At 37.8% G+C, this 27,928-nt stretch overlaps 1 protein-coding gene across 5 annotated transcripts in view; it reads left to right on the top strand.

Moving 5' to 3' along the window:
* Positions 1-27,928, top strand: part of Sfmbt1 (Scm like with four mbt domains 1) — a 119,013-nt gene that overhangs the window by 55,371 nt on the left and 35,714 nt on the right. For all 5 annotated transcript variants that reach the window (XM_031362924.1, XM_031362921.1, XM_031362923.1 and 2 more), the window contains exons 2-8: positions 2,044-2,182; positions 6,124-6,218; positions 10,319-10,559; positions 22,340-22,428; positions 24,918-25,164; positions 25,667-25,755; positions 26,751-26,852. In XM_031362924.1, the coding sequence (XP_031218784.1) occupies positions 2,155-2,182; positions 6,124-6,218; positions 10,319-10,559; positions 22,340-22,428; positions 24,918-25,164; positions 25,667-25,755; positions 26,751-26,852 (891 nt within the window). In that variant the 5' untranslated portion in view covers positions 2,044-2,154. The remainder of the gene's footprint in view (positions 1-2,043; positions 2,183-6,123; positions 6,219-10,318; positions 10,560-22,339; positions 22,429-24,917; positions 25,165-25,666; positions 25,756-26,750; positions 26,853-27,928) is intronic.

A 27,928-nucleotide genomic window follows, 5' to 3' on the forward strand; every position in this document is an offset into this window, starting at 1 on the left:
TATTTTATAAATTTTAAGGAATATGACAAAAAAGATATTGTAGGTATTGAATGGGGTGTCTCTGGGAGAAGCAGTGGTACAAAAGGGAAACAAGAATGTGATGCAATTATATTTAATTGAAATTTGTTTTTAAATGTTAACAAATTCAGATAAATTGAAATCATGTAACTTTTCTCATCATAATACATTAAGTTTTTTTTTTAAAAAAAGAAAAACCAATAAATAAATAAATAAACAAATAAAATAAACCTTAAAAAAACAGAACTTGCCTCTAAAAGTAAACAATTTTAGGTGTTCAGTGCATTTATTAGTACTAGTTTTTGAGTCAAGACAGATACTACTATATTGAATTTATATAAACTTGAAAAGACTATATTATGGTCAGATTTAATTTGGATTATATAGATGGCTAAGATTTGTCTGTCAGAATGCTTTAAAACCTGGACTTTGTCAGACTTTAGTTTCTAATCTTTTTAGACATGTAGGAGTGGATTAACAATAAAATTAACCAGGAGAAACAGCTTAATGAATCAACAAAAGATTTTTATCCTGAAAATCAAGTTTAGAACATTAGTTTAATTTACTCTCGAAAGCTGACCAATTCAGGGAACAATAGTTGAGTGTTGTTGAGAGTGAAGGGCCTATAGAAGAAATCTGAACTTCTGGGGAACAAGAAAGAGAATGACTGTTAGTAAACTTTTCCTGCCAGGGCGGGGTTAGAGCTGCAAATCTGAAAAGTGGGACATCTGGCCACAGTATTCACCAACTTAGCAGCATAATTTAAAAAGTATACACATCTTTTGGATTGGAATAGTGTATAAATTCATATATTTTAGTGGGATTTTTTTTCCTTAGCCACCTGGTAAATATTTATTAATTTTTCTTCTTATAATTAATCATATCAGTCATGCATCCACCATTTTGAAGGTAGAATTAGGAACATCAGAAATTCAAAGTTGTTATCAGTTGTATAGTATTTAGGACATGAAATATAGACTTCCTCTTTGGTTAAAAGCCTGGTTCTGCTGCTTACTAGCTATTGCTTCCAGGGCAGGTATGATAAATTACTTTGTGCTTGTGAGCTCATGATGATGATACTAACCTTGTAGTGTGGTTAGTGAGCATGGGTGTGAAGTCTTTTTTTAGTGGGACACAAATATTCTAAAACTGGTTTATAGTAATAGCTAAATCCTCTGAATTTAATTGAAAGAGTTTTATTAAATTTATGATTAAGTTTAAAATAAAGAAGTACATTTCAAAAGTGAATTTTGGTGAATTCTATTCCAGTAAAATTGTTTTTTGTTTTGTTTTGTTTTGCTTTGATACAGGGTCTCACTGTGTAGCTCTGGCTGTTTTGAAACTTGCCATGTATACCAGGCTGGCTCTTACTGAGTATTGGGATTAAAGTTGTGTGCCACCATGCCTGGCCAATAAAGCTCTTTTAAAATATGCCTGGGTTTGGAACTTATTTTGGAGTGGTTCTTTTAGGTATTAGAATTTTCATGGGTAGAACATTAGAATTTTTGTGGTTAGCAACCGTGATACCAAGTTTAAAGGTTAGGACTCAAACATATGTCAATATAATCTTTATTAAATTATTTTATGTGTATGGGTGTTTTGCCTGAATGTGTATCTCTGTCCCACTTTCCTGCCTGATGCCTTAAGGAGGGCAAAAGACACCCAGATCCCCTGGAACTGGAGTTACAGGTGTTTGGGAACCACCATGTGTGCACTGGGACTCGAACTTGAATCCCTATGGTCAGCAGCCAGTGCTCTTAAATTGTTGAGCCATCTCTTCAGTCACAATTTATTGTAGCCCATAGATATAAAGGATTTGACAGTCTTCTCCTACACACACATCTAGACAACTTTTAAATTTGAAAAAGATGTCACCCCCATCCCTGTAATCCTATTTCTTCTAAGTGATTTTCTTTTTTCTCTTACCTCTCAACCCAGTCAAATACTTTCTTATGAATAACTAAGTATATTTGAATTTTGCCATATTTGTTAATTTTGTTTTAACTTTTAAACACTTTTGTTTAGATCTGTGGATGCCACTGGCCAGAAACTTGACACTTCAGATCATCTTTGTATCACAGCAGAGCCCTCAGCCTACTCATTATTTGGGGAAGAGATAGCCCATGTGCTGTGGAGATGAACGGGGAGCAGCATCTTGATACAGGTATTGGATTTGCTAAATCCCTTCTCCAGAGTGCAGATGTAGGTTATTTCCCTGTGTTGCTTGGTCTGACTTGACTTTATACTACTGAACTGGAAGCTCTTTGAAGTATTACATTTTTCATTGCATCCCTTGGGTCTTACAACTTGGCACTATGGACTACACTACTGTTTGCTAGGGGAAAAAAAGCTTTTATGAACAGACCTTGTTTTCAAAATCATTGGATTTTGATTATTACTTTATAATTGTTTTAAAACACTTCATTAATTCATACGGAATTGCAAAGTGTCACAGGGTTCCATGTTACCCATCAACTCAGTTTCTCTTCTCTCATGTAACTATAAAATAAAATTAAAATATTATAAAAATCATCTATATAAAAAAACAAAAATGAGCATAAAGTGCCCTGTGTTGTTTTGTCATATGTGTACTCTCCTATCAGTTTCACCTTAGTCAGGATAGACAGCTCTTCTGTCACCATGAAGAGCTTCCTATTTCTCTTTCTCATCATACTGTTAATCAGAGGCAGTTAGTCATCTGCTATCTCCATTCTTTATCATTCAAAGAATTCCTCATGAATAAAATCAACATATGACCATTAATATTAATATATATTTCCCCTGAAATAATAGTCTTGAGTTGAGACTTGTATATCAAAGTTTTACTTTAAAAAAAACAATTAATTAATTAATTAATTAATCAATTTGTATGTGTATGTATTTGTTTGTTGTGAGCATAGCATGGTGCACGTGTAGAGATAAGAGGATAGCTTGGAAGACTTGGTTCTTTTCTTCTCCCATATGAGCTCTAACAATTGAATTCAGGTTATTAGACCTGACAGCAAGTGCCCTTTACCTGCTAAGCCCTCTTGCCAGCCTGTGTTTTTTACTTTGTATTGTGAGTCACATTTCATGAATGAATTGCAGTTGTTTCAGCTACTTATCTTTTCATACATTTTGGCTTTTCTAATTTTAACTATTGCAAATAGTTACTATTAATAGTTTGGACACAGTAATCTATTTTGGGAGGGAAAATGCCAATGAGTTTAGTTTTAAATTTTGTTCTAACTTATGTTTGAGAATTTTATATATGAATATGTGTTTTGATCAGATCCATTCTCCAGTCCTTCCCTTTTAACTCTTCCCAAGCCCCAACCATTTTTCCCAGTTAACATTGTGTACTTTTTAAAGAATCCAGTGAGTCCACTTAGTGTTGTGTACACACCCATCTGTTAGAACATGGGCAACCCATTAGGGGTTGCATCCAGAGAAAACTGAAAGTCTCTCCTCCAGCAGCCATTAATTTCCAATAACTCTTTAGCTGGTCATGATACTTGTGAGCTTTTTCCTGTACCTGTGCTGAAATTCTGGCCAGCATGGTTTTGTGCAGGTTTTGTTTGGTGAAGTCACAGTTTCATGATCTCTGAGTCTTGGGGAGGAGGTAGTATAGTGTAGATGCTTCATGTGAGGCTGAGTATTCTGCAGCCTTGAGTGCAGTTTAAAAATGATAGGCCTAGTGATAATACTGTCATCCAGAGTAATACTGTTATCCAGAGTAACACTTCTATGTTCTTCTAATTTTTTCTTAATTCATGTATATTATAATAGTAATTATATTGATTATAATTAGTAATAGGTTTCATTTTACTATTATAATTTCACACAACTATATACGATATTTTGGCCATATTCATTTCCCACTACACTCTATTGTCTCCTTCCTCTTCCCAGCTAGTTCCTTATTTACTTTCATGCCTTTTCCTTTTTGATGATCCAGTGGGTAAGCATTGCTTATATGAGCACTGGTGAAAGATTATTTACAGCAGCCTGGGCAGTTGGTTTACCACTGGTTACACCACCGAAAACATGTCTCATCCTCTCCAAGCATCCAATCTCTGCCTAGAGACAGATCCTCAGGAAGACACAGACTCATGGCTCCCTCTCCCCTCTGTCTTAGTATGGTGAAGGGCCCAGGCTTATGCAGTTCCTACATGGATAATTATGGCAACTGTGAGTTCATGAGTGTAATGACCATGGCATGCCCTGAAGACAGCATTCTACAACATTCTCTCTGTTCTTTTGACTCTTGTAGATTTTCCTTTTCTACCATGTTCTCTGAGCCTCCTTCAGCCCTGAACACTTAATTTATTCTTAGCACTTTGAGCACTTATGAATCTTGGAAGTAACTGCCACTCATAGCAGACAGAAGTTTCTCTGAACAAAGCTGATGGGAGCAATATTTTGTGGGCATAAGTAAATATGAGGTGACTTAATGGGCATAGTATATTAATTTAGCAAAACAACAGTGGGAGATTTTTCCACTAGGGCCTGTGACTTCCCCAGCCATGGGCTTTTGACCAAATTTACAGTACCAGGTATGAATTTTCTTCTCACATCTAATTAGAGAGCAGTTGTTACCCTCATAATAGTCATGCCATTAGAGCACATCTTAAACAGTAGGTTGGCATTGAAACCTACTGGGTCCATGGCTGAGTAAAAGTGTTGATAACTTTTCTAGTCCCCCATTAAAAAAGATTTTGGGCTTAATCTTTTTCTCCCCTTTGGTTTTTTGAACAGGGTTTCTCTTTGTAGCCCTGGCTGTCCTGGAACTCAATCTGTAGACTAGGCTGGCCTTGAACTCAGAGATATACCTGCCTCTGCCTCCTGAGTACTGAGATTATATACATGGATATAAACTTGTACATGTAAGTGCAATCCCCACAGAGGCCAGAGGTTATCAGGTCCTCAAGAGCTGGATTTACAGGGAATTGTGGGCTGGTTCATAAAAAGTGGAAGAATAGGTGAGATCTTGTTGAGCCTTTGCAGTCTTATGAGAGTGAAAGGAAAAAGGTATATAAATAGGCCTTGCTCCAGAGATAGCAATGGATCTCATGAGAAAGAGATTTAGGACATGCTTCATTGGATGGTATATAAGGGCTAAATGAAAGGGGAGGGGGACAAAAAGTAAGTTCACATTTTCTAGATTGACTGCAAATATTGGCTAATAGTATTTTTACTTGGTTGCAAAATACTTAGAATCAAGTTGACATTTTAAATTTGAAATGACTATTAAGAATCATAAATGTTGGGGCTGGAGAGATGGCTCAGAGGTTAAGAGCACTGACTGCTCTTCCGAAGGTCCTGAGTTCAAATCCCAGCAACCACATGGTGGCTTACAACCACCCATAACAAATCTGACTCCCTCTTCTGGAGTGTCTAACGACAGCTACAATGTACTTACATAAAATAAATCTTTAAAAAAAAGAATCATAAATGTTGGTATTAGATACTATATTTGAGTCTAAAGTAATTCACGTAATTTTATGTTAACTCTAGTTTTATATGATCTATTTGAGTAAACGTTAGATTTGTCGTTTCCCTAGTGTCTTAGTCAGTGTTCTTTTGCTGTGAGGAAGCATCATGACCACAGCAGCTCTCATAAGGGAAAACATTCCACTGGGCTAGCTTACAGTTCAGAGGTTTAGTTTATCATTGTCATGGTAGGAAGCATGGCAGCGTGCACAAAGTGCTGGAGAGTAGCTGAGAGTTTTACATCTGGATTGACAGGCAGCAGGAAGAGAGAGAGATTAGTCCTGGCCTGAGTGTTTGAAAACCCAAAGCCCCATCCTTAGTGGCACACTTCCTCCATCAAGGCCACACCTACTCCAACCTAATTCTTGTCAAATAATGCTACTCCCTAATGACTAAACTTCTAACTATATGAGCCTATGGGGTTCATTTTTATTCAAACCAGCACATCCAGCATGAGCAAATATATCAAATGACTGTTACACTGAATTGAATTGACTTAAGGAAACCTACCATTAAAGTAAAAGTTGCTTAATTTTTTTGTGTGTAAAGTCAATTATTTTGTCCTACAGTAAGTTTGTTTATATAACGAGTTTACTTGGAGATATAACCTTTTGTTGTTGTTTTCTTTTGCAGATCTTGGGTCTGGTGTAGAAGTAGAAGAATTCAGCTGGGAAGATTATCTAGAAGAGACAGGTTCCACCACAGTTCCCTACGCATCGTTTAAACATGTAGGCAGCACACCTTTATGTTTTTCATCTTTCTTCTTTTTTTTTTTCTCTTGAGACAGGGTCTCACTGTGAAACCCTGGCTGCCATGGAACTTTATATAGACCAGGCTGACCTCATATTTAGAGAGATCAATCTGCTTTGCTCTAGTGCTGGGACTAAAGATGTATTCCACCATGCCTTGTTACCCCTTTTCTTTTAATCTTTGTATTGTGTCTTAGTTACTTTTCTGTTGCTGTGACAAAGCACCATGACCAAGGCAACATATAGAAGAAAGAATTTGCTGGGCACTTACAGTTTCAGAGGTTCATGGTTATCATGGCAGGGCAGCATGCAGGCAGGTCACAAAGTCATATGTTGAGACAACAACCACAAGGCAGAGAGAAAACTAACTGGAGTGGTGTGGGCTTTTGAAACATCAAAGCCTACCCACAGTGACACACCTTCTCCAACAGGACCATACTTCCTTATCCTTCCCAAACCAACAGGGGTCCAAGCAGTCAAGTGTGAGCCATTGGAGGCTGCGCTGATTTGAACAACCACACTGTTCTCCCTGCCCTTATAGGCCAATAGCCATATTATAATGCCAAATGCACTTTGCCCAGCTTCAAAAGTCCCCATAGCCTTTGAGTGTCAGGACTGTTTAAAGGTCCAAAGTCTCTTCTGAGACTCAAGGAAATCTCTTAATTGTAACCCCTATAAAAATCAAAAAGCAAATTATGTACCTTTAATGTACATTGACAAGGAATATACATTTCCATGCCAGGAAGAAAGTGGGCATATTGAGGAAATATTGGACCAAGCAAGACTTAAACCATTGTTTTATATACCTGTAAAACAAAAAAGGAAAGTCTGGGGCTGGGAACGTGGCTCAATTAGTACAGTGCTTCACATGCAGGGATGCGTACTTGAGTTCAGATTTCCAGCACACACATAGGGCATAGTGCCAACAGTCTGGCATAGTTGCACTCAACTGTAATCCCAATTCTGGGCAGGTGGAGAGTGTGAAACTTTATGAAAATGCAGAGCTAACACTTTGGAAAGAAGGCTTTGTTTAGTTTGTGGAGATGGTTTTTGATGATTGGGGCTGCACTGAGGAGAGAGGAGGATTGAGAAGGATTTTTGTTTATTTGCTTTTTGTTTTTTGAGACAGGGTTTCTCTGTAGTCCTGGCTGTCCTGGAGCTTGTTTTGTAGACCGAGCTGGCTGAAAACTCAAGAGATCTGCCTGCCTCTGCCTCTCAAGTGCTGGGATGAAAGGTGTGTGCCACCACACCTGATGTTGGAAGGATTATTTTTAAATTTAGGGCTGACTAGGAGAATGGTAAAATCAAGGATAAAAACAATTCTAATACTATGATTCTGTGTTTAGAACTCTTTATTTTTTACAAAACTGTTAATAAAAGTTAAAGTGCTCTCTGCCTGAGCTCAGTTTTCTTGAAGGACAAAGCCACCAAGGCGACCAAGTGGGAGATGAGGACTCAGTGGATGGAAGTTTTTCATTGTAGAGCAGACAGAGGCAAGCTAGGCTGTGTTCATGGTACTAGTTCTTAAACCTAGAGATTTGCTGCAGTGATTACAGCTGTGGGAGCTGATTGTCCAGCAGAGCCCCTTGTTGAGGAGGAGTGGGTGGTGGAGGTGGCTATGTTCTTAGGATAGAAACTGTTGCTTCCTTGGGTTTTGAACTTTGAACTCTGAAACACTTACTGGCAAGATTCGGTTATGGACAGCACAAATTTAATGGAGTTGTTTTAAAGGTTAAATGACTTTCAAAACCCGGGTCTCAGGATGTCACATGCATATTGGGGTAGTAGTTCCCTTGAAAATATAAAACAGAATCTTCAGAAGTAGCTGATAGTCAACATGCTCTCTCATAAGATCCATCAGTTCTTGGTATTGTTTAGAACTATCTCAGAGTGACAGTGTAAAATCTTCTTGGGCATATGCTAGATTTCTGAGAAAAAAAATCTTTTGAGTGTGAATTTCACACTATACTTTCAGTTTTTATTTTAAGAAAATAAGATTTATTTAAGATTTATTTTAAAAAACATTGACTTTGCTTCTTTGGCTCTTTTAAGGACTTGACTCTCATTGTCCAGTGACTTGACTACGTTTCCATTTGTTTTTAGTTTTTATTACATTTTTACTTACTTGTGTGTGTATAAATGTATGTCAGCTGCCACAGTCTGGAGGTTAGAGGACAACTTGCAGGTTCTCCCAGGGCTTGAAGTCAGGCAGTGAAGCTTGGTGGCAGGTTCCACCATGCCCTTGACTTGCTCTATTTGTCATATCTAGAGTCTCCTCCAGTTATCATAATTTCTTATTTCATGAACTTGATTCTTTTAAAGAATGTGTACTGCTTGTCATTATTTTATGCAATATTTCTCAATTTAGACACCCCCCACCCCCCAGCCATGGTAACTTAAGTATATGCAGATGTGACAGGCATGCCAGAAGAAATGAAGTCCTTTTCTTGTATGGTGTCAGGCAAGCAATAGATGCAATATTGATGTTTCAGGAATCATACTAACTTCGATCACTTTAAAGTGATGTCTGCCAGTTTTACTCCCTGTAATGTTACTATTTTGCCTTTTGCGGTTGATAAGAATCTTGTAGAGTGATCCTTTGAGATTACATAAAGATTGTTTTCATCGTAGTAGTTTTAGCATCTGTCAATAATTCTTGCTTGCTGTGCTTATTTATATGATGTTTGTCTGCTGATACTTATGTTCATTCCTTTTCTTTTTTTTTTTTTTTTTTTTTTTTTTTTTTTTGAGATAAAATCTCATTATGTAGTCCAGGCAGGCTTGGAATCCATGATCCTCTTACTTCAGTAGGTTGAGTGCTAGAACTAGTTGAGAACCACCTGCTTATCTTTTTCCATCATTCTTTTCTTATTTATCTTCTGGTTGAAGTATCAGCATTAGCTGATCCTTTTGGCTATCTTTTATTTCCTTTTGACCTGCACTTGTCATGTTTTGATTATTTCCATTTGATATTACAAGATATGTCAGGCTCGTACTTTCTTTGTTTTTCTAGAATTGTAACCAGTAGTTTCTTTGTGATTCTATGTTCTTATTTATTGGAAGATGATATGTAAAAACCAAGTTTTGGGCACTAAATTTGTTTAGTTGTATACCTGTAGTCATCTGAGTTCAGAGCTATTAAATTTATATACAGTTATATCCCCATCTATACTGCTTTCCTATATGTTATGGTGTTCTTATTTAGATGCAGCTGTTTCTCATCCATAATGACAGGAGTCACTCCAGTTCCCCCACTTCTTTTTTATTTATTTATTTATTTATTTATTTTATTTTATTTTATTTTATTTTCTGAGACAGGGTTTCTCTGTGTGGTTTCTCTGTGTAGCCCTGGCTGTCCTGGAACTCACTCTGTAGACCAGGCTGGCCTCGAACTCAGAAATCTGCCTGCCTCTGCCTCCCAAGTGCTGGGATTAAAGGTGTGTACCACCACCGCCTGCCCCCTCTTCTTAATTTGTAACTTCTCCCACAATGAGTGTCATTCATCCATAGTGTGTTCATGTATATACTTTAGATGTGCTATGCTAATCTGTACCTTTATCACCATGTAGCTTTTCATCTAAATTAATTATACACTTTATTATAACAGCTGACAGAGCCGGGCAGTGGTGGCACACGTTTTAATCCCAGTACTTGGGAGGCAGAGGCAGGTGGATTTCTGAGTTCAAAGCCAGCCTGGTCTATAGAGTGAGTTCCAGGATAGTCAGGGTTACACAGAGAAACCCTGTCTCAAAAAACCAAAAAAGAAAAAAAAAGAAAAGAAAAAAAAGGAAAAAAGAAATAACAGCTGATAGAAGCATGGGCTTTGCCCTATAGGTTCTTCTGTTTTTTGTTTTTTTGTTTTCTTTTTTTAGACTACTGCTATGAGTTTAGAATTGGTATTTCTCAGGTTTCCCTTGAGAAGATTTTTATTGGCAATTAGTGTTTCAGAAATGTTAGATCTTTAAAAGAACTTGAGGTAGAGAAGCACTGTTTCAGAAATATTAGGTCTTTAAAAGAACTTGAAGTAGAGAAACACTCATGTAATGTTTGTCTGGTGCCTCATAAAATTCTGTCTTTAGGTGGATATACGTTTGCAAAATGGATTTGCTCCAGGGATGAAGCTGGAGGTAGCTCTGAAAAAAGATCCTGAGACTTACTGGGTTGCCACCATCATTACTGCCTGTGAGCAGTTGCTCCTGCTCCGTTATGAAGGCTATGGGGAAGACCGGAAAGCAGACTTCTGGTGTGATATCAGGAAAGCTGGCCTCTATCCCATTGGGTGGTGTCAGCAGAATAAGAAGACCCTCGAAGCTCCAGAAGGTAGTAATTGATGGGATAGTTCTGTAAGAAAATTTAGATTGGCTAGTCTTAAGGTTTTCAGTCTACTCTCATATAGATTTACAAAGCATTTACAAAGCATTCATGTTTTGAATGTAGTTTTTATAGGGAGTAAGTAATATACATTTTCCTGTTTTTAAAATGAAATCATATTATCTATGATTTATCTTGATATTTTTAATATTTTAGATTTTTTTATTGTGTGTGTGTCTGTATGTATTCAGGTGTGTGTGCTTGCATGTGTGTTTTTGTGCGTGCCTGTGAGTATACAAGGCTTGTCCACTGAAGCCAGAAGAGGGTGTCAGATCTCCTGGAACTGGAGTTACAGACAGTTGTGAGCTGTCATGTTAGTGCTGCAAATCAAACTCAGGTCCTGTAAAAGGACAGCCAGTACTCGTCAGTGCTGAGCCATCTCTCCAGGCCCTCTCCACCCCATTAGAAACTGCCAGAATATGGCTGAGTTGCCCAAGCTATACTTTCAGTTGATGTATAGTCCAGGCTGGCTTTAGCTCGCTACCCTCTTGCTTCTTCTTCCTAAGCAGCACATATGTACAGACATGTACAGCCAGACCCAGTACGCAGCAGGTTTTTATTTGGTTACAGCTTTTGGGTTCCTCGTTAGTCTTTTTCTTTCTGTTCTAGTGTGGGGTTATGCCGAGAAGCCCAGTCTTCCTGGGTCTTCTTTGGCTGAGGCTTTCTCAGAGGATTTTTCTATAATTAAAGAAGGCCAGAAGAGGGTATTACATCCTCTGGGGCTAGAGTTACAGCTGGTTGTGAGCTGCCATGTGGGTGCTGGGAATTGAACCCAGGTCCTCTAGAAGAGCAACCAGTGATCTTGCTAGCCTCTTATTTATTTATTTCTTCTCACTCTGAACCAAAGATTTATTTATTTATTATATGTAAGTACACTGTAGCTGTCTTCTGACACACCAGAAAAGGGCATTTGATCTCATTACAGATGATTGTGAGCCACCATGTGGTTGCTGGGATTTGAACTTAGGACCTTTGCAAGAGTAGTCAGTGTTCCTAACCTCTTAGCCATCTCTCCAGCCCCCCAGGCTCTTACTTTATTTGTTACTTATTTTTAATTTTTGAGACCTCTAGTTAGCCTTGAATTTGCTATGTAGCCATGAATAACCTTGAACTTTTAATTGTCTTTACCTCCAGAATGCTGGCATTCCAAGCATTTGCTACCATGCCTCATTTATGCAGTGTTGGGGTCAAACCCAGTGCTTTGTGTATGCTAGGCAAGCATGCCACCAGCTCTCAGGCTCACCTCTGGTCCTGTGAGTCCCTATTACTTTTTTCTCTATAATAAAGAAGCATCAAGTTTTGTTTGTTTGTTTGTTTGTTTGTTGATGGCCATCAAACCATAATTTCTCATCTTTTCAGACTGAGGCTATCTGAGTTTAGGATTTGGAATCTGATTGTTGTGTTTTAGTTTGAGGACTTTGTTGTAGTTCTAGGGGTTGAACCCAAAACCTTTATAAATGTGAGTAAAGATGTCTTCTTTCTAGATAGACCTTAGTCCCCCCCCCCCTTTTTTTTTGAGACAACATCTCATATTGTAGCTCAGGTTGGCCTCAAACTCATGATCATCATGAGAGCTAAGATCACAGGTATATGCTGACATACCTGACCTGATTGTAGGCCAGATTGATATACTCAACTCACTTACCAGCTTTTTTTTTTTTTTTTTTTTTTTTTTTTTTTTTTTTTTTTTTTTTGTAGATTCAGGGTATAACTCTTTAGTTAAGCCAGCCTTGAACTTGAAAACCTCTTGCTTATTAAAAAAAAAAAAGCAGTCTTGTACCTTCCCACTTAAGTGAGATTTCAGGTCTGTGGTACTATTCCCTGGTTCTGTCTTTCTTTCCTCTCCTTTCACTCATAAGTAATCTTGTAAACTTTATTACAGACTTTTTTTCTCTTAGTTAGGGTCTTCCTCTGTAGCACAGGCTAACCCTCCAAATACTGGGATTATAGGTATATGGCATTATGAATTTTTAAAACGAGCCAACTAAAACTCTGTTCCAGGAAGGTACTCTACTTACAGTAGGCCATAAATTAAATTGGAAGGAGATACAAAGGACCAAAAAAATTAAAATAAAATTTAAAAGGGAGAAGGGGCTGGAGAGGTTGCTTGGTGGTTTAGTGTTTTAGAATACTTCCTGCTTTTGCAGAAAACCTGGGTTTGATTCCCAGTACACAAATGGCAGCTCATAACTCTAATACCGGCATCCAGTGCCTTCTTCTGACTTCTGTGGACACCAGGAATACATGTGATTTGCAAACACATACATAGGCAAAACACTCAATATTTAAAATAAACTAAAAATTATTAAAAAAAGATTAAAGGAGAAGATAAAAATGTGGGATAAAGGAAAGAAAGGTTACAGATTTAAAAACTCAGGACTTTTTATAACTTCTTATTTTGATTTAGTTTCAAGTTTACATGGAGTTTGTACGAATAGTATAAAAATATTCTTGATGACTCTTTGTGAAGTTTTCCCAGTTGCTTATATTTTCCTACATTTGCTGTATCCTTTCTCCCTGCCTCCACAGGCTTTAGACATGATGTTCCTATAGAAACTTTAATGTCTTTCTAAATAATACATTCATGAACACTACAGTAAAATATCAAAATCAGAAAATTAACTCTGATAAAATGCATTATTTAGTCTTTAGAACTTTTTTACATTTAGTAATAATTCTAACATTTGTAGAAAAAAGGGAAAGCTCTGAGTTACATGTTGTTTTCTCTTGTCATGTATGAAGAATAAGTTTCCATCCAAGCTGGGTGGGGTGGTTCATGCCTTTATCTCATCACTCTGGAGGCAGAGGCAGGTGGAGCTCTTGTATCTGAGGGTAGCCTGGTCTACGGAGTGAGTTCTAGGACAGCTAGGGTTGCACAGAAAAAAACTTTACTCTGAAAAAAAAATGAGGTTCAGAAAACCAAATGAATAATTTTTATATGATTATAAAGAGACACCTGGTACATACAAGAATACAATGTAGATAGAGTATCGTTTCTAAAACAGTAGTAGAAGACAGTATGTGAAAAGCGGTATAAAACATTATTGTGGGACTTGTTTTTTATTATTATAATTTAGTACACTGTAGCTGTCTTCAGACACACCAGAAGAGGGCATCAGATCTCATTACGAATGGTTGTGAGCCACCATGTGGTTGCTGGCATTTGAACTCGGGACTTCCTAAAGAGCAGTCAGTGCTCTTAACCTCTGGGCCATCTTTCTAGCCCTGGGGTTTATTTTTAAAATTTATTTATTTTATGTATATAAGTGGTTTTGTTGGTTTCTTTGTTTGTTTTAATGTGTATGAGTGTGTGCCTGGTACCCTCAGAGGTCTGAAGAAGTCATTGAATGAATCCCTTGGGACTGGAGTTCTGAATGAGGAGCCACTGTGTGGGTGCTAGAAACCAAACTAGGGTCCTCTGCAAGAGCAGTAAGTCTCTTAACTTCTGAGCCATCTCTACAGCTGTTTCTTTTCTTGCTTTCCAGTTTTAGTGCCATGTAATTAACTAGTTACTTTTAAGTTGTTAGCAAGAAGTAAAAGAATATTACCTGAGATGAATTATTAAAAGAAAAGAAGGAGGGGAGGAGGAGAAGAAGAGGGAGAGGGAAGAGGAAGAAGAAAAAGAAGAAAAGAAAACAAGAAGAGGAAGAGGAAGAAAAGGAGGAGGAAGAAGAAGAGGAGAAAGAGGAAGAGGAGGAGGAGAAGGAAGAAGAGGAAGAAGAAGAAGAGGAGAAAGAGGAGGAGGAGGAGGAGAAGGAAGAAGAAGAGGAGAAGAAGAGGGAGAGGGAAGAGGAAGAAGAAAAAGAAGAAAAGAAAACAAGAAGAGGAAGAGGAAGAAAAGGAGGAGGAAGAAGAAGAGGAGAAAGAGGAAGAGAAGGAGGAGAAGGAAGAAGAGGAAGAAGAAGAAGAGGAGAAAGAGGAGGAGGAGAAGGAAGAAGAGGAAGAAGAAGAAGAGGAAAAGGAAGAAGAGGAGGAGGAGGAGAAAGTAGTAGTAGTAGTAGTAGTAGTAGTAGTAGTAGTAGTAGTAGTAGTAGTAGTAGTAGTTGTTATATTCAAGTTCAGTATTCTGTAGAGAGAAAAGGGAAATAAATAAGAAACCTAATCCCCAAATAGGAAGGACTAATATTAGCGCATAAAGGTGTTGTGAGCCTTTTGATGGCACGTGTCTGTGGTCTCCACAACCAGTTAGCAGAGGCAAGAGGGATGTGAATATGATACTAGTTTGGGACACATAGTGAGGTTTAATACAAAAGTTCAAAAAAAAATTTAAACTATTTGTATATTAGAGAGCTGTTTTAGGTTACAAAATGACTTATAAAATTGAAAGGACCTAAGTTCAAATACCCAGCACCCATGTTAAAACCAGGCCTGTAAATGCAATGTTCAGAAGTGGAGAGAAGCAGGTCTTATGTGCTTCATATGCAGTCAGTCTGGCCAGAACAGTTTTAGGCTCAGTAAGAGGTCTTGTTTAAAAAGCTCAGATGAGAGTGATGCCTCATGTCCTCCTCTGGTGTCTGTATGCACACTTATGGGGTCATACCCCACACAAATCTGTGCACACACCACATATATATACTATGTACCAACGCACATTGAATTATAGATAAATAAATCTATTAGTATAAAAGTAAACATTAAAAAATAAAAACTGGGCCAGGCGGTGGTGGCACACGCCTCTAATCCTGACACTTGGGAGGCAGAGGCAGGCGGATTTCTGAGTTCAAGGCCAGCCTGGTCTACAGAGTGAGTTCTAGGACAGCCAGGGCTATACAGAGAAAAAAAATAAAGAAAAAACAAACAAACAAAATACAAACTAAACATAAAAGAGAAAGCATATATCCAAGTAGAAATAACATAGTAAACATGAAATACACACAAATAATTCATATAACATTTAGTAATATGACAAAACCAAGGATGTTATATCAGTGAGAACCACCATTGGGTTTACTCTTCCATTAAAAGCAAAATAATTATTTTAGCTTTTGAAGCATAACTCACATTTGTCTCACGTGCAGGAATGATTTGTAAAAAGATTTTTAGGGACTCAGTCCATAATATAATGGACAAAGGAGTAGAGACAAGTACAAATAACAAGCCACAAGTCTAGGTCTCCATGTGTGACAGATGAAAGTGTGAACAACAGAGGACACAGAGAACAGATGTGGATGCTGGTCAGTATACACAGCAAGAAGAGGAGTCATCTTGTCCATCTAATGTTGCCAAGGAATGAGTCGCCTAGCACCTCAGAATATGGTGTGCGTGTATTTTTTAAGGTGAGGGGTTGTTCAGTGGTTAGGCACTTGCTGCTCAAGCATGAAAGCATGAGAACTAGAGTTTGAATTTCTAGGGCCCATGTAAATGTCAAGTGGACATGGCCATCTGCCTGTAATTCAAACCTTGGAAGGCAGAGGCAGGGGATCCCTAGAATAAGCTGGCTAGCAAGACTAGCCATGAGGATCATAGGATCAGAGGTGAGGAGGACACAACATCTGTTACAACACTGAGTAACTGGGACCAGTGGGACCCAGGCACGCAGGAACTCTGCCAGTCCAGTGGCACGGGTTTCTTCTGGTCTGTCTGGGCCTGTGCCCTGAGCAGACTTTGGGCACAAACTCTGCAGAGAGTCCCATAATACCCAGAGGAAAACTCTACTCCCAGGTGCTCTAACAGGCACAGGATCCCAGAATCACAGGATCACAGAGATGATTTGACTCTGAGGCGTTCTGACATAACCAGGATCACAGGAAGGACAGGCCCCAGTCAGATTTTGCCAGGGCAGGTAGCACTAGAGATAACCAGATGGCAGGAGGCAAGCTTAAGAACATAAGCAACAGAAACCAAGGTTACTTGGCATCATTAGAACCCAATTCTCCCACCATAGCAAGTCCTGGACACACCATCACAACGGAAAAGCAAGATTCAGATCTAAAAATCACTTCTCATGATGATGATACAGGACTTTAAGAAGGAAAGCTGGGCAGTGGTGGTGTACATCTTTAATCCCAATACTTGGGAGGCAAAAACAGGCAGATTTCTGAGTTTGAGGCCAGCCTGGTCTACAGAGTGATTTCCAGGACAGCCATGGCTACACAGAGAAACTCTGTCTCAAAAAATCAAACAAACAAACAAAAGACATAAATAACTTCCTCAAAGAAATACAGGAGAACACAGATAAACAGCTAGAAACCCTTAAAGAGGAAACATAAAAATCCCTTAAAGAATTACAGGAAAATGCAATCAAACAGGTTAAGGAAATGAACAAAACCATCCAAGATCTAAAAATGGAAATAGAAACAATAAAGAAATCAGAAAGAGAGACAACCCTGGAGTTAGAAAACCTAGGAAAGATATCAGGAGTCATAGATGCAAGCATCACCAACAGAATACAAAGAGATAGAAGAGAGAATCTCAGGGGCAGAAGATACCATAGAAAACATTGACACAACAGTCAAAGAAAATGCAAAAAGCAAAAAAGTCCAAACCCAAAACACCCAGAAAATTCAGGACGCACTGAGAAGACCAAACCTAAGGATAATAGGTATAGAAGAGAGTGAAGATTTCCAACTTAAAGGGCCAGTAAATATCTTCAACAAAATTATAGAAGAAAACTTCGCTAACCTAAAGAAAGAGATGCCCATGAACATACAAGAAGCCTACGGAACTCCAAATAGACTGGACCAGAAAAGAAATTCCTCTCATCACATAATAATCAAAACACCAAATGCACTAAACAAAGAAAGAATTTTAAAAGCAGTAAGGGAAAAAAGGCAAGCAACATATAAAGGCAGGCCTATCAGAATTACACCAGACTTCTCACCAGAGACTATGAAAGCTAGAAGGTCCTAGACAGATGTCATACAGACCCTAAGAGAACACAAATGCTAGCCCAGGTTTTACTATACACAGGAAAACTCTCAATTACCATAGATGGAGAAAACAAGATACTCCATGACAAAACAAAATTTACACAATATCTTTCCACAAATCCAGCCCTACAAAGGATAATAGATGGAAAACATCAACATAAGGAGCAAAACTAACCCTAGAAGAAGCAAGAAAGTAATCTTTCAACAAACCCACACAAACCTAATTCCACCTCTTACAACAAAAGTAACAGGAAGTAACAATTAATTTTTCTTAATATTTCTTAATATAAAAGTTAATATTACCAACATATCCTAATCAATTCAAATTCAAAAGTATGAGGAATCGGAAATTTTTTGGCTATCATCTGGTGGTCCTTCTAATTTGTTAACTGGAGAAATAGGTCCAATATTGTACAATCCATATATACTTTCTGCTTGTTTGTACCTGACAGTGTCTTGCTGGGTAACACATAATGGTCTTGAAACCATGATTCTTCTATCTCAGCCTATTAGTAGGATTGCTTATTTGATGTTTTTACACTATACTATGGTTTTCAGAACAGCTTACATATTTCAAAATTATTTATACAGCCAAAAGAAACTAAATTGGGAGGTGGCTTGTAAGAGAACAACAAAGAGTGAGACTGAATGCTTTGCTTGATGTTTATAACTATTATATCAATTTTGAAGAAGAGGACTTTATAAGTTACTCTTTCTCTGAGATGAATGCCTTTCAAAATCATCACAGCCAATGAACCAAATTCTTAACCTCACCTAGTGTCTATTCCACCCTCCAAGCAGAACCATTGTTTATTGAAACATTTGGTGGATGACTTTATGGATAAACCATCTTAATACACACACCATTTCTTAAATGAATGTGACCTGTTTTCTGTGGGCTGAGAATGAAGACAACTACTCCAGTCAAATAGCTTTGACCATAGCAGGAAATCTGTATCCAAAAATCGTGCCTACAATTCACTCCTTGGAGCAGCAGAACTGTCAACTCTTAGCTTAGCTACTGGGAAGGTAAAATCCTTTGGTGATATGAGGGTCATTGAAGTTCAGCCTTATTACAGTGAACACCAGTGTCTAAAAATTGTTCTTTGTTTTGTTTTGTTTTGCTTTGCTTTTTCAAGACAGGGTTTCTCTGTATAGCTTTATCTGTCCTGGAACTCACTCTGTAGACCAGGCTGGCCTTGAACTCAGAAATTCACCTGCCTCTGCCTCCCAAATGCTGGGATTAAAGACTTGCACCACCACTGCCTGGCCTAAAAATTGTTCTTATTTTGCCCTTGTACCACAGTAAGAGCCAAGATTTTACGCTCCACTAAAAACAAAACTAAACAAAACAAAAAAGACTATCTATTTATGTTCATTCAAAAAAACTACTAGTGATGTATTATTTTAAAATATACAGTTAATATGTGTAGAGTTATTTCACATTTATATTGAGAAAAATGTATGTATTTTCAGTATTGCTGTAGATAAGCATCTACATAAGACTTCAATTTATTATTGTTTTATATCAAACAACTTTTATAATACTCATTTTTATTGTTATAATATTTTATAAATTTTAAAGAATATGACAAAATAAAAAAAAGAAATGTATGGTAGGTATTGAAGGGGGGATCTCTGGGAAGAGTTAGGGTATAAAAGGGAGAGAAGAATGTGATGTAATTCTATTTACTTAAAATATGTTTTTAAGTGTTGACAAATTCACTTAAAGTGAAATTATGTATCTTTTCTCATCATAATGCAATAAAACTTAAATCAATAAACAACAACAAAAAAGACTATCCATATTGGACAGCTCTAAGATTGATTCAAAGACTTAGCCTCATTGAATAATGTGTGAGATCGATTGAGGATGGTTCCTGACATCAACCTTAGGCCTATACACATACACACACAAAGACACACACACACATATGCATACACATAGACAAACACATATACACACACATACAAACATATACATATACATACACATATACACACATACACGTATACACACACATACACGTATACACACACATATGTACACATATACATACACACAGTTTTAAGTATTAAAAAACAGGAAGGAATAAAATGGACCTAGAAATTAATGAAATCATAGAATAGTTATCTGAAAAGAGCAATAAAGATGATAGATTTTCTGACTGTAACTATGAAACAAAATTGAAAATTAGAAAGCAACTCTCTCAGAAAGCAAAGTAAAACCTTCTGTGTGTAGACAGAGCTTGAGGGGTAGACATAGAACTTTTCCAATGACTTTAAAATGTGATTTGCACGTCTATTCCTAGTTGGAGTGTATTTTAGGAACCATAACAAAAACCTTTGTTTTCAGTGATAATAATGTTGGTTGTGGAACTGATGGCATTTGAAATAGTTATTGATGTATTTTCAAATAAAGCAAAATACTGTATAACTAAATGCTAGGATCTTTGTCCTGATAAAAAAGAAATGTAGTCTACATAGAAGAAGCTAAGTATATACATGATCTTATAAAGCAACAGCACATGAGTCTTTTAGTTGTAGACACCAAAAAGGCCCAGAAGCAACCCAGTGCCAGTTGCACTCACTTAGGACCTTTAAATACCATTTTGTTGTTGTTTGAGACAGAGTCTCATGTAGCCCATATCAGCCTAAAACAATTCACTCTGTAACCAGAGATGGTCTTGAACTCTTGATCCTTCTGCCTACACCTCTCATTTGTTGGAATTACATTTGTGAGCTACCATATCTGACCTGAAATACTATTATGACTGAAACGAATTGGGGTTCCTTAGAGAAGTAGCTGGCTCTGGTTTGCACATTAACAAAGACAATAACAGCAGTGGCTACAAACATACATTTGTTTATGACTTCATAGTAAAATTTGTAAACAGAAACTTCATTAATAGCCTTTGGAAGATGCCAGGGGACCATCTGATTTTTTTAAAAGCCAGGAAATATGGAGAAAGAATGAAAGAATCATCCATATAGCCTGATTTCTTTTCATAAATTTTACTTCAAGTGTATCAAATAGTTTATAAAAAGAAATGTTTAAGGAAATATATGAACAGGGAATGATAGAATTTCACCACTTTTAGCCCCCAATGAAACAAGAGTATCTCTGTAGTGAGAACCAAAATATGTTTGGGGCTGTAGAGATGGCCCGGTGGGTAAGAGTGCTTGCTGTGTAAAATTTGAGGGACCTGAGTTAAGAGCTCAGCATCCACATATGCTTGTAACCCCAATATAGTGGAGAGTTGAGATAGAGAATCTCTAGGTCTTGCTAGCTGCCCAGCCTACTTGAAAAACAGCAATAGGAACAAACTAAGATAGCTGCTCTCTGGTTAGTTAATAAGAGTTGTAAGTAAAACAAAGACTATGAAGTATTCTCAGTGGAATAAGTTGAAAAATGATACAGTGGTATTCCTGGCATTCTCTATTGGCCTCACATGTGTGCCCACGCGTGATTACAGTTATATACACCCAACACACATGCACACACACACACATACACACACACACACAAAATACGTAGAAAGCTATTAATGTCACAGAGGGAGAAGTAGAATATGCCTCTTTGTGGAAGGATATTCTTCCACTTGTAAAATGTTTTTACTCTCCCCTCTCGAGAAAAATTAGACCTGAGTTTGATCAAGCTCTGGCTTCAACTCTTTTGTAGAGAATAGATGGGGCACAACTGGAGCATAAGTCAGTGGGTGTGTACTTGCCTGGTATGCAGGTATAAGTTCTCTTTTTCATTTCTCTCCCTCTCCCTCTCTCTCTTTTCTGTCTGTCCGTGTTTTGAGACAGTGTCTCACTATGTAGCCCTGGCCGTGAACTTGCTATGTAGAACAGGTTGGCCTTGAGCACATTAGGGATCTATCTGCCTCAGCCTTCCAAAGTACTGCCATGCCTAGCCCTCTTTCTGTGTTTTTATTCATGTTTGAAATTTTTTATAATATAAATGAAGTAGGTATTTTTTAAAAATAAAATTGAGTTAAGGGAATTATTTTGTGTACAACTTCATAGTCTCTGTTTTACACACAATTCTTAGAGAGTAGCTACCTTAGTTTGGTTTCTATTGCTGTGACAAAGACCATGTCCAAAAGCAATGTGAGCAGGAAAGAGTTTATTTGGTATAGATATCATTGGCTATAGTCTGTTGAGAGAAACTAAGGCAGGAACTGAAGCAGAGGCCATGGAGGAATATTGTTACTGGCTTTCTCCCCATGGTTTGCTCAACCTGCTTTCAGTACCACCTGCCCAGGGTTGGTACCTTCCACGTCAATCATTAATCAAGATAGTGCACCACAGACTTTTATACAGACCAGTGTGATGGGAACATTTTCTTTTCTTTTTTTTCATGGTTTTAGAGCTTTATTGTAGAAAAAAGAGAGAGAAGGTAAAAAAGTAGAGGCCAGCCATGGCCACATGGAGAGAGGGGAAGGGGGGGGACAAGGTGAGAGTAAGAGGGGGGACAAGGTGAGAGTAAGAGGGAGAACAAGGTGAGAGTAAGAGGGGGAACAAGGTGAGAGTAAGAGGGGGAACAAGGTGAGAGTAAGAGGGGGAACAAGGTGAGAGTAAGAGCAAGAAAGAGAGCAGGAGCTTAAGAGGGGGACATTTTCTTAATTGAAGTTTCTTTTTCCCGGATGACCCAACTTATATCAAGGTGACAAAACTAGCCAGACCATGGCTCTGTAAATAGTAGAGGAGTTTTGTAGCTGTTTTGTCTTTTTAAGCTCTCAAAGGCACAATACACTGACTTTTAAATCATAAACATACCTGTAAGCAGTTTGTGTATGTCAAGTTTCTTTGTGTTCTGTGGCATGAATAATAACTGTTTCTTCTCTTATTTAGGCATCAGAGATAAAGTGTCCGATTGGAATGCATTCCTACAGCAGACCCTGATAGGAGCCTGTGGTCCTCCTGTGTCTCTGCTAGAGGGCGTGAGTATTACTGCTTAAACCAGTGTGGAAAAACTTTGCAAGAAAGTGATTGCTAATTTACTGCTTATTAGAGTCATAAGCATAAATATTGGAATGTTTAGTCTCAGAAGTTGTACTTAGTGTCTGGGAAACTTTTGAGTCAGTTGCCTTTTTTTAATAAAAGGTTTATTTGTTTATTATATATAAGTACACTGTAGCTTTCTTCAGACACCCCAGAAGACAGCGTCAGATCTCATTGGCATCAGATCTCATTACTGATGATTGTGAGCCACCATGTGGTTGCTGGGATTTGAACTCAGCACCTTTGGAAGAGCAGTCAGTGCTCTTAACTGCTGAGCCATCTTTCCAGCCCGAGTCAGTTGTCTTTTAAGGTTCTCCTGATACATACTTTCATACCCATTTGTGAACACTCTGTTTCAAACAAGTTTTAATTTTTTTTATACTCAGATTAATTTTTTTTATTCTTACTCAGGGCCTTGTACATCTCAAACACCTGGTAAAAAAATTAAATGAATGAATGAATGAGGTTGTGAACAATGAGCAGATAAAATATCCTTGCCCTGCAGTGACCATGATTCTGCCGTCTTGAAACTTGTAACTATTAATATAGTAACTCCATTCAGTTGTTCTTTTCTACAACTAGATATGAAAACTTCACAGACCAGTTTATACTAGGAAGAAAATGTTACAGTGAGTGTTAAGAATGGTTAAGTAGGCTGGAAGTGGTGGTACACAACTCTGGTCCCAGAACTCAGGGAGCAGAGGCAGGCAAATCTCTGAGTTCAAGGCCAGATGGCTCTACCTAATGTGTTCCAGGGTAGGCACAACTATGGGCCTGGGGGTGTTAGAATGAGCTCATTAATGTTATTTAACTCCATCCCTACTCCTATATCCTGGGACATTATGCCAAGGTAGCTGCTATAGAAATTAAGTTTCCTCCAGTTCCTTTTCTATTTGTGTGTGCGAGTGCACGTGTGTGGACATGCACATGCATGTTTATATGTGTGTGGGGTGTGCATGTAGAGGTCAGAGGCTAACATTGGGTGTCAGTTATTCTCCACTTTATTTTTTGAGACAGAATCTCTCACTTGTCATGGAGTTCATCAGTTGGCTCGATTGATTGGCCAGCAAACCTTTCAGGAATCCTCCTAGCTTCGTCTCCCCTGTGTTGCCTCCACACCCAACTTTACATGGGTGCTGGGAATCTAGTATTTATTATAGCTTCAAGTACATTATCTAGATAGTGAAATTTAAGTTTTTCTTTTAATTTCTTGGTGTGTGTGTGTGTGTGTGTGTATGTATGTATGATATGAATGTGTGTGAGTCACTTTGTAGCCCTGGCTAGCCTCAAATATTCATGGTGGTCTTGGAACTCACAGAAATCTGTCTGACTCTGCTCTTGAGTTTTAGGATTAAAAATGTGTACCACCATGCCTAGTTTATGATTTTATTTTTGTTATTTGTGTGTCTGAGTATGGGTTTGTACATGTGGATATGAGTGCCTGTTGAGGCCAGGAGAGGGTGTCAGATCCTCTTGGAGCTGGAGATACAGGCAGTGGTAAACCATGTGATCTGGGTACTGGGAACCAACTCAGGTCATCTGCGAGACACACTCCTAACTGTTGAGCTATTCACCTAGCCTGTAAATGCTCCCTTCCCTGTAACCAGAAGTATTTACTGGGTTCACAAGAACATTGTAGAATGTGAGGGAAAAAAAATCAGAAACAAGTAAAATCTCATCAACAGTGAATACATTATTTTACTTTTTGTAGTTTACTTAAATGCAAAGTTCTGAGAACAGTTTAAAAGGTAGTGGAAGCTTACATCTGCTCTAATAAAAATAGATCTGTGATCTGATAAGTGCAAAACAGGATATATTTTGAAAAAATATAAATAAAAAAGAACTAGAACCAAGAGAAGCAGAAATAGACACTGACTTGTGTGTAGTTTGTGGACCAAGTATTTACTGTGATCTTTTTAGGTCTCTAGAATTATAAAAGTGTGTAAGTGTGCTTGATTTTCTCTTTAATGGTCATCAAATTCACTTTCACAATTAGAGACAAAATTCCATTTTAAAAATTATAGTAAATGAAGACAGGCAGTGTTGGCACATGCTTTTAATCCCAGCACTCGGAGGCAGGTAGATCTTTGTGAGTTTGAGACCAGCCTGATCTATAGAGTGAGTTTCAGGATAACCAAGGCTACACAGAGCAATACTGTCTTGAAAAAAAAAGTATATATACTAAATGAAATAATAATCTATAATAATCTTGTTAAAACTTTATTGTGTCACGGGTTAAGGTTTTCTTTATGGCAAACATAGTAATATCATCCAGAAGTGATATTGTGGGAGGCTATCTGTAGACAATATAATTTAGTGCCACTCTTTGGGGGTGAGTAAAACAATGTTAAAACTAGTTTGAAAAAAAGGTTCGAACTTGACTTTTAGAAAGAAACTAACTTTTCTGATTCCATATTTTAACCTACAGCTCCGTAATGGAAGGAATCCTTTAGATCTCATTGCTCCAGGATCCAGACTAGAATGCCAAGATTTTCGGGACTCTTTAAGCGCTTGGATTGTTACTGTTGTGGAGAACATTGGAGGACGGTTGAGGCTGCGGTATGAAGGACTTGAAAGTCGTGATGGTTTTGAACACTGGTTGTATTACTTAGATCCATTTCTTCATCACATTGGTTGGGCTGCTCAGCAAGGATATGAACTTCAGCCCCCTTTAGGTAAAGAGTAAAAGTGCTTTCCTATCAACTTCCATTGTTGTTTTTTTATTACTATCTGTGAGGCTGAAATATATTCTGTATATGATGAAAACCTTTCTTAATTCACATAAAGTGTTTCATATTTATACAAAATATAAGTATATGTTTTTCTTTGATTTTGTTATTACACTTATAATTTAGTACACATACTGATTATTATACCTCAAACTTTTCATCTGACCAATACTTCATGCTCACTAGCATTTATTACTATGTAATCCAGTTTGAGTTTTATTGTACTGTTTCATGTGCCACAGCAGTACTTCTATTTTTACTTTATATTGTAACAAATTTTAATTTTCTGGCCTCATAAACAGAGTCAGGACTGAGATTAAGGTATAAGTTCCTTTGTATTAAGGTGGGGAGAATAGTAGAAAGTACTTCTGTTTATGTGAATGCTTTCAGAAGTTGAACTGTATATAGGTTTTCTCCTCTTAAAACATGCTGTTTTGTCTCACTAAAGCTATAAGACATCTGAAAAATGAAGCTGACTGGCAAGAGATTTTGGCCAAAGTGAAAGAGGAAGAGCCATTACCCTCTTACTTATTTAAGGTAAAAACAGAAACTCATGAAAAATACAGATTTTCTCCTTACAGTAGAGAATGGCAATTAGGGGAGGTAAGGAATGAGAAATAATCACTGGAGACAGGAGGTGCTGTGGCTCTGGTGTGTCCAGAGTCACCCTGGGTTTACCTGGGTTTCTTTCCAGTTCCTCTTCAAGCTATTTGAATGTTTTCCTTTCTAGTGTTTTGATTTTTTGAGATAGAGTTTCTCCATGTAGTCTTGGCCATCCTGGAACTTACTCTGGAGATCAGGCTGGCCACGAACTCAAAAGATCTACCTGCTTCTGCCTCCTGAGTGCTGGGATTAAAGGCATGCGCCCCCACCATCCAGCTTTCTTTTTCTAGTCTTAAGTACTTAACCGTAACTAGTTCAGAAATAAATTTGATTTTTTCTTCCAGATGTCCATTATATCCCAAATGTAGAGAGGAATACTTTCTATGAGTCATCGTTGTCGTTGTTATCCTGTTTTCCCAGGGGAAAAACTTCAGGATTTACAAGAAGCTTAAGAATTGTGTTATGTTAATTAACTAGATTGCCTTTCTTGTTGCTGTGATGAAGCACTTGAGTCAGAGCAACCTGAGGAGTAAAGGGTTTAGTTGGGCTCATTGTTTGAAGGGACATAGATCATCATAGCTGGGAAGCATGGAGACAGGAGCTTGAAGTGTCTGGTTACAATATACATGCAGGCTAGAAGCAAAGAGAAATGAATGCTGGTGCTTAGCTCAATTTGTACCATTTCAAATTCAATCTAGGACCTTAGTTCATAAGGGTAATATTCTCCATGTTCAGAATATATCTTTTGTCTCCTTGGTTAAACCTCTTTGGAAATTCCCCAAAGGCATATCCAGATGCATGATACCTAGCGATTCTAAAGTCAGTTTCATTGGCAGTGAAGATTAGTTATCACAAACATTCAACTATATCTAAATATGAAGTAATTCAGCAATATTATATTCTTACCCTTTTTGTTGTATACATTTCAGGATAAGCAAGTTATTGGAACCCATGAATTTTCTATAAACATGAAGTTAGAAGCTGTGGACCCATGGTCTCCTTTTGGGATTTCTCCTGCTACAATTGCTAAGGTGAAATGGGAATAATTATTCTCCTGGAAAGAATTGCTATCAGGGTGACTAGTTGAGGAAATTATGATGGTTTTATCTTTAAGCTATTCTAATAAAATTCATTGTAAAGCTAGAATCATTTTGGTATATTTGTGCTATATTGTACAATTTATGTATTTATATGTGTGTGCCCTTTCTTTTTCAGAGCTTAATAGTCTTGTACAGCCAAGGCAGAACAGAGTCAGAACATCAAAGTAGTAAAGAGAATGTTGTTTGAAGGCAAGCCTTACTTGGTACAACTAGAAAGGGATTGACTGGCCTGTGGGCTGCTGTGTTTATAAAGCATGAATCCAGACAGTGCCATCACTTATCTAAACAGGGGCTAACAGAGAGACCTGTGGGAATCACAGAATTGGCATCATCAATAGGGTAACTACAACTGTGCATTCCAGAATCAGACTTTAATCAAGACTCTTTTTTTAAGAGTAACCACCAGGCGGGTGGTGGCACACTCCTTTAATCTCAGCACTTGGGAGGCAGAGGCAGGTAGATTTCTGAGTTCGATCAAGCCTGGTCTACAGAGTGAGTTCCAGGACATCCAGGGCTACACGAGAAAACCTGTCTCAACCCCTCCCCCCCAAAAAAAACCCTGCTTCCTCCTCCTTTAGAAATTCAACAAAATAAGTAAACCCTTAGCCAGACTAATTAGAGGGCACAGAGACAGTATCCTAATTAACAAGATCAGAAATGAAAAGGGAGACATAACAACGGATACTGAGGAAATCCAAAAAAATCATAAGATCCTATACAAAAGCCTATATTCAACAAAACTGGAAAACCTGGATGAAATAGACAATTTTCTAGACAGATATCAGGTACCAAAGTTAAATCAAGATCATATCGACTATCTAAACAGTTCCATATCTGCTAACGAAATAGAAACAGTCATTAATAGTCTCCCAACCAAAAAAAGCCCAGGACCAGATGGGTTTAGTGTAGAATTTTATCAGACCTTCAAAGAAGACCTAGTACCAATACTCCTCAAACTATTCCAGAAAATAGAAACTGAAGGCACTCTACCCAATTCGTTCTATGAA

Source organism: Mastomys coucha, unplaced genomic scaffold (assembly GCF_008632895.1).
Source record: "Mastomys coucha isolate ucsf_1 unplaced genomic scaffold, UCSF_Mcou_1 pScaffold9, whole genome shotgun sequence".
NCBI lineage: Eukaryota > Metazoa > Chordata > Mammalia > Rodentia > Muridae > Mastomys > Mastomys coucha.